This window comes from Pithys albifrons, chromosome Z (assembly GCF_047495875.1).
Source record: "Pithys albifrons albifrons isolate INPA30051 chromosome Z, PitAlb_v1, whole genome shotgun sequence".
Taxonomy (NCBI): domain Eukaryota; kingdom Metazoa; phylum Chordata; class Aves; order Passeriformes; family Thamnophilidae; genus Pithys; species Pithys albifrons.
Window position 1 is genome coordinate 34,450,511 of NC_092497.1, and position 12,350 is coordinate 34,462,860.

A 12,350-nucleotide genomic window follows, 5' to 3' on the forward strand; every position below is an offset into this window, starting at 1 on the left:
GGCAGGTCTTTGTGCACTGATGTTTGCTCTTGTCCTAGTTCAGCAGGAGGGACCAGCTAACCCTGTGTGGGGGTGATCAAAGCTGTGTATTCTACCCCCTCTATTCATTCCCCAAGGACAATGGGCCATTTGCAGCAGCTGCCCAGGGAGCCATTATCACTTCACACCCAGCCTGAGGGGGGCGGAGCTGCCAATGGGCCATCAACAGTTCAACACCCCCTGGCTCCCAGAGTTAATCACCCATTGTGTGAGTCCCCGCCCAGGGGGAGGGACTGAGAGCTCCCTGAGGGTACATAAGGGGTGGGTAAGAAGACCTCGGGAACCTCTCGTCGGATCCAGAGCAGCAGCAGGACCTTGACAGGAGGAGATCACCACTCTTGCCCAGACCACAGCCCTCGCCTGCACCAACAGGTTTTTCTTTTCCTTTTGCTCTGGACTTGGGGGAACCACAGGGGTCTCAGCACAAGGGCAAACAAACCCCCTTGGGTTTGTGCCCCAGGACACTGGGTTATACTGCTGGGGTTTTGTGAGTTGAAAGCAATTTCCCTTGTGTGTCAGTGTTGTTATTGTAATATTATTATTAAATTTTAGGTCTGACTTATAATCTCTCTCGTGGTGAGTTCATTTCCCCTGCTGGTTCACCTTTAAACCAGCACAGCTCTATACTAGATGTTGCTGCAGTTCTTTGGTGCTGTATGAGTAGGAATCTATGAACTTGGAAATAACATATGTTGTTGATTGTAAAATATGTTTACACAATTCCTAATTAAAGGTATCAATTAAAAAAAATGATGTAGCCCCTACTGACAAAAGAAAAAATCAAAATATAACATAAAAAGATAACATGTATTCAGATCAAAATGATGACTCAGTTTTCATGAGGTAAGGTACTAGTTAAAAGCTGCAGTCTCTGTTGCTTCACAAAAAACAAAAGCCCAAGAACAGCTATTGCCATAGCAACAAAAGGAGCAAAGGGATTTACACTTCTGTATATTTCAGTACAGTCTTAACCAAGAGAGAATCTGGCTAGAGAGAATAGCTGCACTGTATTTGTTCTTTCTGAGTTATGTATCTCACCTCACTGCCTCAAACTCTATAATTTAGTGGTAGGTCATTGACCATACACAGCTAAAGATGTTCCTGGACGGTTTTAGAAGCATAATTCTTAGATTGTTTATCTAACTTTCTGCTCTGTGAAATCAGTCGATCGTTGAATAGGTTTCTAATTTCAATTGAAAATATTTATTCAATGTGACATGCCATCAGTTGGGTCCACAGCTTGTAATATACCTAGATCCTCCTTGTAATCTATTTGGAACACTAAGTCTAATGTCAGTCTAATAGAAAAATATTTTTACCCTGTAAGTATCACTAAATACTTTTGTTTCATATGATCGTTAATACAGTTTCTACCTTTAGCAAATTTTATGTCACAAAAAATACTGATATGTTAATCCTGATATATTAATACTGATATATTAATCTAATGAGCTGCTCATAAAGTATGTAAAGTGAGATTATTTAGTAGCCATGAAGACATTTCAAGATTCAAGTGATGCTGCTCTGCTTTAAGTCCTTTTTCAAAAAATTACCCTGGTTTCAGTAAAAGTATTGTCTTTTAACATTTCAGATCACAGTTTTTCGCATGGGATCAGAAGGACATCAGGATATTGATTTAGCTATCCTGACAGCACTACTAAAAGGTAACAGTTTCACTCCACAGTGAGTGTATCAGTCCAGTCTGTGTCTCTGTTGTGCTGAAACCTTTATTTCATGATGATATCTACTGTATCAAGATAGTAAATCTATACTGTGAAACTGAAATGTATCTTTTGCTCTAACTGCATTATATAAATCCAGCTTTTGCTTTAATGTTTAAATAGCTACTGGTTTTCCTTTCTGAATTTTTGTTCTCTGCCCACAATCACAAGTGTGTCACAAGGTACATCAGTGGTGACCCCCCACCAGTTACTTGAGAAGATTAGTGTTCATAAGAAGACAGCCAAAGAACTTCTCAGATTTACATTACCTTGGTTACTAAAGCATCTATTTACTATATAGATGCTGACAACTCTATTGTCAAAGTAAAATGATACCTGTAGTCATCCTAGGAAAGTCTGGAAATTATGTGGAATTCCTTCCAGTCTGCACTGGTAGAGTTAAGAACTCAAGTATTGAGGTGGTAGGAGTTTTAATCTTAAACCTGACAAGGTTGTTAAATCTTTCTAAGCCATTACATGTTACACTTACACTCTCAAGAGATTGTCTCACAATAAATCTGCTGTTGTTACAGTTCATTATAAACCCTGGTCTTGCAGACCCACCATTTAGCTTAGCTTCCTTCAAAATACTGTTTTATCAGATAACTTGTATCTTCTTGCAAATACAGAAAAAGTTGAGATTTTAAGGGCTCTGAAGCACAAGTAACTATCCCAATGAAGGATTACTCACTTAAACAATGACTGGTAGGTTCTAGCCTTCCATTTGAATGATATTCCCCAAATGGAATTTTCACAAACTGCATGTATCAATCCTCATGGTCATCTCATTGCTGTCTTGACTGGTTTGTGCTATGTAGTACAGGTCATACTGATTTTAAAAGCAGGGAATAAGACACACCAAACAAAATTAAAGAACAATCTGAGAAACATTAGGGAATGGAATTCCAAAGGAGACTAGGAAAACTTGTGCTTCATGAGGCTCTTTGACTGTTACAACTGTTCAGCATGCTATTGTCACCTCCACACCTGAATAAGCAGGTAGAGGTGGGGCAGACCTGAATCTGAGTCACAACAGAAAAGGTAATAGATTTACTGAGTGTTCAAAAGGTAATGGGAATTATTCTTGCTTATGGCAGAGCTCAGTTTTCTTCTGTTTCTTCTTGTTCATGTTCACAAAAGCTGTAGGAAGAGAGAAGGCTTGAGTAACTTTCACCTAACCAGGCAAAACAATACCTTCTGCACAATTTTTAATTCCATTTCAAAAATTGTACTTGAAACATTTAAAACAGAAATCTGAACAAGAAAATAAACAAGCCTTGGCCACTTCAAAAGTATGATTGAAAGCTGATAGCTATCAACCAAGGAAATGAGTTGTACTTATTTTGTTCCAGTAGCTTTTGTTTCTTTACGCTTGTGTAGTATTGCTTTCTCCACTTCTTTTGATCATTTCAATCAACATACCAGTTGTTTGTCCTGCAGGTAACATGTCTATTTTACTTCTGATACCCTGAGGTAAGGAGTTTTAGCCATCTGCATTCACACAGAAACAATGTAAATCAAAGTGAAGAAAGGAATAATAAATTAATTCAAAGCAAGGACCAAGAATTGTATCCATCACCAAATTGCTCTTTTTTATCCTTAGGAAGTATCTTAAATAAAACTGAATCCTTCATTATCTGAGTGGAAAGTTACTCTCTATGCTTTTGGTCTTAAGACAATCACTAAAAATATTGCTCTTGTTCTCTATTAGTAAGACACAGAATGTCTTAAAGTTGTGATTCCACTTTCTGTAGTTATATTTTAATGGTGTTAATCCCACCATAGATCCATGGAGTATTCTGAAAACTGACTCCTGGAAGCTGAAGAAAATAAAACATAATCTTGTGAGGGATTGTTTTCTATTTCTCAGTATTTACATGAGCACCTGTTCTATGGTTTCCATTTTGGTATATGAGTAGTCCTCTCTGATCTGGAATACCCATTTTTCAAATGTCTAATTGGTGCTGTTGTCCCCTTAGTAAAAGAAGATTACCTTTCATCTTCATATTAATAGTGCAAGACATAGTAGAGAACTTCTCTTAGTTCAGGAGGGACCTGGATCTCTGTAAGTAATTTTGACATCTCCCTTTATGCTTGTCTGAGAATCTTGATTTGAAAATCTGCTGACTGCAACAGCACTTGTTTCTTGCTCAAGGGTGAGAGAAAGTAAAACTTATGCCTCACCTTCTGTGCTCCTCAGCACTTCTTGATTTGAAGGTATTCACTGAAGATTAGATTTATCAGGTGCCTCTGAGCCTTCTGATCACAAGGCATAAACATCCACATAACTTTTTAATCAATATGTGCAAAGATGAGATCTGTTGTCTCAGGCAGGTCACGTGTCCTTATTCTTATTGTGTCTCTGTACAAAGTTTCTGGCCCACATGGAAAGAAATATTGACTTTCTGTAATTATACTCCATTAGGCCAATAGATAGTTGGGTTTTCCATCAAATCAGGAAGTCTAAGGTAGTAATGCTGAACCCCTTACCTGTTGATTTGTAGTAAGTAATTTATTTGTAATAAGTAAAATAAATTTTAATTATTGTCTTGGTTTGAGGGGAAAAAACCAAAATGATTTACCCACAAGCAGGGGAGGGGCCTCCTCCACGATAATCACACCACTCTTTATCAAATTTAAGAAAAGGAATTTTAATACAAGAAGGATAACTGATATATATATATATATATATATATATATATATATATATATATATGTAAACAGACTAGTGCAACCTACTCCCCCAACACCACAAGAGAAAGAAAAAAAAACCAAAACAACAACAAAACCCAGCAGGTTTTCCTCTGCGAGAAAAAAGGTTATACTTAAGTGTTCATGTCACAGCCTGGCTGGCTGCAGAGTGAGTTTCAGTCCCTCTCCAGCGAGACAAACGAGCAGTGAGCTTTCAGATGGACTCAGTCTCTTCCCCCTGTGTTCCCCGTCCAAGAAGCAGAAAGGTACGAGCAACCAGCAGCAAATCCAAGGCAGGCAACAGCAGCAGCAGCGCGGCACGAAAAGTAGTCCGAGGTAGGCAGCACCAAGACAGCCAGGAAAACCCCAGCAGTAACCAGCAGGGCAGCCTGCCTCCTTCGAGCCCCCACTCCCCCGTTCCGCCGAGCCAAGACTGGGGAGAATATCCAAAAAAAACCAAAAGAGACAAACCTGCCCCCACCCCAGCGATCAACAGTTAACTTCTTCTTTTGTTAACCGCTGGCCTGGGCAGTTAAGTGGCAGGGGAGAGAATTTACATAATAATCCCAAACTACAACATTATCCACCCCTAAATTCTCTTCCATGCCGATACTCTACATTAAACTTAAATTTTCTTTCAAATAATTAAGTGTTTACAAATACAGTAATATGAGTCGTTTACCCAGAGATAAGTTCCCCTTGAGGTACACATCGTGTCTCTCCATCTTCCTGCATCACCCACCAGGTGGAACCAGATCCTTGAGCAAAGACAACCCCACGAATGGGTTTGCCTTTGCCTGAGGCAGGGTTGATCCAGACTGTTTTCCTTAGCATACCTCTCAGGTGTATTACAGGGACTTTGTCTCCATCTACAGTGTGAAGGGGTTCTGATTGGGCAGGACCGGCTCGATTGACAGAGCCTCTAGTGTTGACTAGCCATGTAGCCTTTGCTAAGTGTTGATCCCAGTGTTTGAAAGTCCCTCCACCCAACGCCTTCAAAGTGGTTTTCAACAGTCCATTACACCGCTCAACTTTCCTGGCAGCTGGTGCATGGTAGGGGATATGATACACCCACTCAATGTCGTGCTCTCTCGCCCAGGTAGCAACTAAGCTGTTTTGGAAATGAGTTCCATTATCTGACTCAATTCATTCTGGGGTGCCATGTCGCCACAGCACTTGTTTTTCCAGGCCTAGGATGGTGTTCCGAGCAGTGGCGTGAGGCACTGGGTGTGTCTCCAGCCACCCTGTGGTTGCTTCCACCATGGTGAGCATATAGCGCTTGCCTTGGCGGGTCTGTGGCAGTGTGATGTAGTCAACCTGCCAGGCCTCCCCGTACTTATACTTATCCCAGCGTCCACCATACCACAGGGGCTTCACTCTCTTAGCCTGTTTAATGGCAGCACATGTCTCGCAGTCATGGATAACTTGAGAGATAATGTCCATGGTTAAATCCACCCCTCGGTCTCGTGCCCATTTATATGTGGCATCTCTGCCCTGATGGCCTGAGGCATCATGGACCCATCGAGCCAAGAACAGCTCTCCCTTGTGCTGCCAGTCCAGATCTGTCTGTGATACTTTCACTTGTGCAGCTCGGTCTGCCTGTTGGTTGTTGAGATGTTCCTCATTGGCCCGATTTTTGGGCACGTGTGCGTCTACGTGGCGGACTCTCACAATCAGTTTCTCTACTCAGGTGGCAATATCTTGCCATATATCGGCAGCCCAGATGGGTTTCCCTCTGCGTTTCCAATTGGTTTTCTTCCATCGGTCTAACCATCCCCAGAGAGCATTGGCCACCATCCATGAGTCAATGTAGAGGTAAAGCTTTGGCCATTTCTCTCGTTCAGCAATGTCCAGGGCCAACTGCACGGCTTTAAGCTCTGCAAACTGACTCGACCCACCTTCTCCTTCAGTAGCTTCTGCAACTTGTTGGGTGGGACTCCATACAGCTGCTTTCCATTTGCGATTAGTCTCTACAATGCGACAGGAGCCATCGGTGAAGAGGGCGTAGCTTATTTCTTCTTCTGGCAATTGATTGTATGGTGGAGCTTCTTCCGCACGTGTCACCTGCTCTTCCTCTTCATCTGCTAGACCAAAATTTTCACCTTCAGGCCAGTTTGTGATGATTTCCAGGATCCCAGGGCGATTTGATTTTCCTATACGGGCGCGCTGCGTAATCAGGGCAATCCACTTGCTCCAGGTAGCATCAGTGGCGTGATGTGTAGAGGCAGCCTGTCCTGACAACATCCACTTCAGCACTGGTAGTCGAGGTGCCAGAAAGAGCTGTGCTTCTGTGCCAATCACCTCTGAGGCGGCTTGAACTCCTTCATAGGCGGCTAGGATCTCTTTCTCTGTGGGGGTATAGTTGGCTTCAGATCCTCTGTAGCCTCGGCTCCAGAATCCAAGTGGTCGGCCTCGAGTCTCACCAGGCACCTTCTGCCAAAGGCTCCAAGACAGGCCATTATTCCCGGCGGCGGAGTAGAGCATGTTCTGTATGTCTGGTCCTGTCCTGACTGGTCCAAGGGCTACAGCCTGAGCAATCTCATGCTTGGTCTGGTCAAAGGCTTGTTGCTGCTCAGGGCCCCAGTGGAAATCATTCTTCTTACGGGTTACCAAGTAGAGAGGGCTTACGATCTGACTGTATGCTGGGATATGCATCCTCCAGAACCCTATGGCACCCAGGAAGGCTTGTGTTTCCTTTTTGCTGATAGGTGGAGACATTGCTGTGATCTTATTGATGACTTCTGTTGGAATCTGACGGTGTCCATCCTGCCACTTCACTCACAGGAACTGGATCTCTTGGGCTGGTCCCTTAACCTTACTCCGTTTCATGGCAAAGCCAGCTCCCAAAAGGATCTGGATGATTTTCTCTCCTTTCTGAAAAACCTCTTCTGCTGTGTCCCCCCACACAATGATGTCATCAATGTATTGCAGGTGTTCTGGAGCCTCACCCTTCTCCAGTGCAGTCTGGATCAGTCCATGACAGATGGTGGGACTGTGTTTCCACCCCTGGGGTAGTCGGTTCCAGGTGTACTGCACACCCCTCCAGGTAAAAGCAAACTGTGGCCTGCACTCTGGTGCCAGAGGAATGGAGAAGAACGCATTAGCAATGTCAATAGTGGCATACCACTTTGCTGCCCTGGACTCCAGTTCATACTGGAGCTCCAGCATGTCCGGCACAGCGGCACTCAGCGGTGGGGTAACTTCATTCAAGCCACGATAGTCCACAGTCAATCTCCATTCTCCATCAGACTTACGCACAGGCCAGATGGGGCTGTTGAAGGGGGAGTGGGTTTTGCTGACCACCCCTTGGCTCTCCAGTTCACGGATCATCTTATGGATGGGAATCACAGCATTGTGGTTCGTTCGGTATTGCCGATGGTGCACTGTCGTGGTGGCAATTGGCACTTGCTGTTCCTCAACTTTCAACAGTCCAACAGCAGAAGGACTTTCTGAGAGACCTGGCAATGAGTTCAATTGTTCAATCCCTTCTGTCTATATAGTGGCTATTCCAAAAGCCCATCTGTGCCCTATTTGGGTCCTTAAAATATCCATTCCTGAGGTAGTCAATGCCCAGGATACATGGGGCGGCTGGACCAGTCACAATGGGGTGTTTCTGCCAATCTCTCCCTGTCAAGCTCACTTCAGCTTCTAGCACAGTCAACTCTTGAGATCCCCCTGTCACCCCAGAAATAGAAATAGTTTCTGAGCCCACATGTCCTGATGGCATTAATGTGCATTGAGCGCCGGTATCAACCAAAGCCTTATACTTTTGTGGGTCTGATGTACCAGGCCATCGAATCCACACAGTCCAATAGACACAGTTGTCCCGTGCCTCTACCTGGCTAGAGGCAGGGCCTCCTCTAACACTGATCCTGGTCATAGCGGTCAGAACCTTTTCTCGATGAGTACACCTGGGAGGTGCCCTCCTGTGGGTCAGATTCTTGCCCGTGGGAAACTGGGACTGCACTTACTCTCACTGATCTTCTTCCATTCTCCTTCAGTTCTTGTACTGGGGCTGCAAGGGCACGGGTGGGTTTCCCATCCCACCGTCCCATGTCTTCTCCATGTTTGGCCAGGAAGTACCACATCTCAGTTCGTGAGGTCTGTCCACTCCCTCTGGCTGGGGGGCATCTGGCTCTTACTTCAGAGGTTCTCATTCGCACTGGTGCCACTTGGAGACTTTCCCTAATTTCCTCTCTGATCGCTTTTACCTCTGCAGGCAGCTTCTTGAGACTCTCAACCAATGTCTCTACAGCAGAAATACGGGCCTGCATTGGGCTGTGGGTCATGCCTTCATATATCCGGAGCTTATTTGCTACAGCGCCCACTGTTTCTTGGTTCTCTTCCCTATACATGGATGCCAGGAAATCGGTGTATTCAGCTGGCCCCGAGTGCGAAAGGTTCCACCATATATGTGGTGTGCATCTGACCTTGTCAGGGTCATTATTGGTTTGCCCACCTCTTCCAAAAAGCACGTCCATCATTGCCATCTCCCTCAGACGTAAAATTCCTTCTTCCATCGTCTTCCAAGTCTTCCTAATATGATGTTCCTGCAGGATTTCTCTATAAACAAACTTCTCTCTTACACTCATTAGAAGTCATGCCCAGAGTGAAAGCGGCTTTGATTCCCTCACAAACACCTGTTCAATAGCCACATCCTGGGCCAGAGCCCCCAAAAACCTGGCTTCAGCACCATCCAGTTGTAGGGTTTCACCCCTAAGGTCCCAAACTCGGATCAACCAAGTCAGGATGGGCTCACCCGGGTGTCGAGCAATGTCTTTCCGCAAACTACGGAGATTATCAAATGACAATGACTCAGTGATGATCTCAGGCTCTGGGTCTGCTTGCTGTGGAGGTGCAGCAGCCCCCTCATCGTCCGCTGGATGGGCTGGTTTGGTCTTATATTTCCTTTTCTGGATAGGGGCAACTTCCATAGGCTTGGCCTGTCCTCCTGATTTAGCCTCGTCCTGCATCACTGTAACATCAGAGGTTTTACCCTCTTCCCTTTTTTTAGCCCCATCCTGCATCACTGTAACGTCAGGGGTTTTACCCTCTTCCTTCTCCCTCTTCACTGTAACGTCGGGGGTTTTATTCTCTTCCTTTTCCCCCTTCACTGTGGCATCAGGGGTTTTATTCTCTTCCTTTTCTCCCTTCACTGTGGCATCAGGGGTTTTATTCTCTCGCTTTTCCCCCTTCACTGGGCTAGGCTTCTGAATGCATTCTCGAAAACACCTGGCCCTACCTTCAAACATTCTGTAAGCCGCAGGGATACAACCTTGCAGAAAAACCATAAAGAGCAAGATATCTCTGGCATCCAGGGAGAATTTAAACATCTCAAAAGCTGTTGTAGCAGACTTGAATGGGGAATGGACAAAGGGTTGGGAGAAGAGATTCCCTTTTGTTCCTTCCCAAGGGTCCGTACTATTATCACTGAATCCCCAGAGGTAGCAGCTTAGGTTGCGGCAGGAAAACAGTCTGGAGAACACCACCCACATGACATCCAAAGGTATCGAATTCATGGCACCATAAATCCAGAGTAAGAACTCAATAATAATTGCGGCTATTTGAGTTTTACTCATTGATTTGTTGGTAAGACTTAAACCTGCCGCTCCTTTTGGCATGAATTTGTACCAACAAAAAGCCAATATATTATACAGGATGGTCCTGATGAACCCTAAACTCAAGACCCACATGGTGCCACAAAATAGCAGTTATCCTTCTTTGTTTACAAGCCCCACACGTTGGGCGCCAAGAAATGTCTCGGTTTGAGGGGAAAAAACCAAAATGTTTTACCCACAAGCAGGGGAGGGGCCTCCTCCACGATAATCACACCACTCTTTATCAAATTTAAGAAAAGGAATTTTAATACAAGAAGGATAACTGATATATATATAGAGAGAGAGAGAGAGAGTCTGTAAACAGACTAGTGCAACCCACTCCCCCAACACCACAAGAGAAAGAAAAAAAAAACAAAACAACAACAAAACCCAGCAGGTTTTCCTCCGCGAGAAAAAAGGTTATACTTAAGTGTTCATGTCACAGCCTGGCTGGCTGCAGAGTGAGTTTCAGTCCCTCTCCAGCGAGACAAACGAGCAGTGAGCTTTCAGATGGACTCAGTCTCTTCCCCCTGTGTTCCCTGTCCAAGAAGCAGAAAGATACGAGCAACCAGCAGCAAATCCAAGGCAGGCAACAGCAGCAGCAGCGCGGCACGAAAAGTAGTCCGAGGTAGGCAGCACCAAGACAGCCAGGAAAACCCCAGCAGTAACCAGCAGGGCAGCCTGCCTCCTTCGAGCCCCCACTCCCCCGTTCCGCCGAGCCAAGACTGGGGAGAATATCCAAAAAAACCAAAAGAGACAAACCTGCCCCCACCCCAGCGATCAACAGTTAACTTCTTCTTTTGTTAACCGCTGGCCTGGGCAGTTAAGTGGCAGGGGAGAGAATTTGCATAATAATCCCAAACTACAACAATTATCTTTCATGCCATTGGAATTTTCACGCCATTGGATTCCAAACCATTGGAAGATAACCTCCCACATTTACATGTATCTAAATTTAAGGAAAAATAACCATTATAATAAGTAAAATTAACTAAGTAAGAAGATTTGAATACTGGATCTGAGTTATCTTGAAACTCATAAATTTAGATTTAAGAATTAATCTCTTTCTACTTTCCAGCACTCTGTGAGAAAAGGGCCAAAGCAATGTATGAAACCAGTGAGTGATTACTGGCAATTTCTTCTCAGTCTTACTGATGAGGAATTTGTAGTTCTTGACAGTGCAAGAGGAGCATGCCAGCTCATTACCCATTCCACCCTGGTGTAAGTGATTTGGTCAGGGAGGAGGAGGGGGACAAGGATTGGGAAACACAAACTATCATTTCCTGCTAGCTAAGTATAACCATACCAGACACACTGCCAAGTCAGGAACTCTTCTGGACAGGATATTCCACAAACCCCAAACTCTGCATCACATCATATTTCTTTGTTTGTTTTCATGAGTAACTTGTTTAATCTTGTCAGCAAATCTATCCTCGGAAGTAGTCTCCAATAAACAACAAAATGGTATCTGAAGTGATTATCAATTTACATTGCATGGATGTCACAACAGCATATGGTTTGTGAATCCCATTTAGGTTGTTTTGGTTTGGTTTTGTTTTGTTTTTTACTTTTGAGAGAAATGTAAACGTGGGAAGTAAGATTCCCATGGCATGAATTTTTAGCAAGAAAATTTATTGATGCAGTTTAACTGTTTGTGCTCTCTTAACTTGAACAGTTGGAACTCAAACTGTAATGCATTTTGTCCTTTTGCAGCTGCTAGATAAGCAGAAGACATACGACAGGGAAGTTAAAGACAGCATATTGAGATGTTCTAAAAAATATTTGTTTTCAAGTGGCATCAAAGAACCCAGTTCACAAAGCTGTTGCAATGTCTGGAGCAGACTAGCACCAGCCATGTTTCAGATGGTGCTCCAGAAGCCTCCCACTGCAATTGTTAGCACTGGGAAAGAGCTGCCATGTGATATATGCATATAGTAATGTTATTGCCATGTAACCCTCTGAGATAAGATGTGTTAGGCTAATGCAGATCTAATGTCTATGCATACTTTCCAACCTGTGAATAAACCATGATTCATGCTCACTGAATAGCCACCATGTAGCATCAGATGGCCCAGGAAGAAAGTGCAATAGTCTGCCAACCATGAAATCACAGACACAAAAGAGTTTCAGAGTTAGGTCAGCTAGCGGGTTACTGCCTTTACAGCTGTTTTTGCTATCAGCTTTGTTATTGTCGATTGATTTGCTAAATGCCAGAAAGGTGCTTGTAGCAAATTCAGTGGATACACAGCCTTTGCACCAAAAAGGTGCTGAAACAGCATAGGACCTGCTGAGACACAGAAGG

General features: G+C 44.0%; 1 protein-coding gene across 2 annotated transcripts in view; it reads left to right on the plus strand.

The window, feature by feature from the left end:
• TRPM3 (transient receptor potential cation channel subfamily M member 3) overlaps positions 1–12,350 on the plus strand; it is a 303,699-nt gene that overhangs the window by 219,694 nt on the left and 71,655 nt on the right. For both annotated transcript variants that reach the window (XM_071579832.1, XM_071579833.1), the window contains exon 9: positions 1,631–1,703. In XM_071579832.1, coding sequence (XP_071435933.1) covers positions 1,631–1,703 — 73 coding nt within the window. The remainder of the gene's footprint in view (positions 1–1,630; positions 1,704–12,350) is intronic.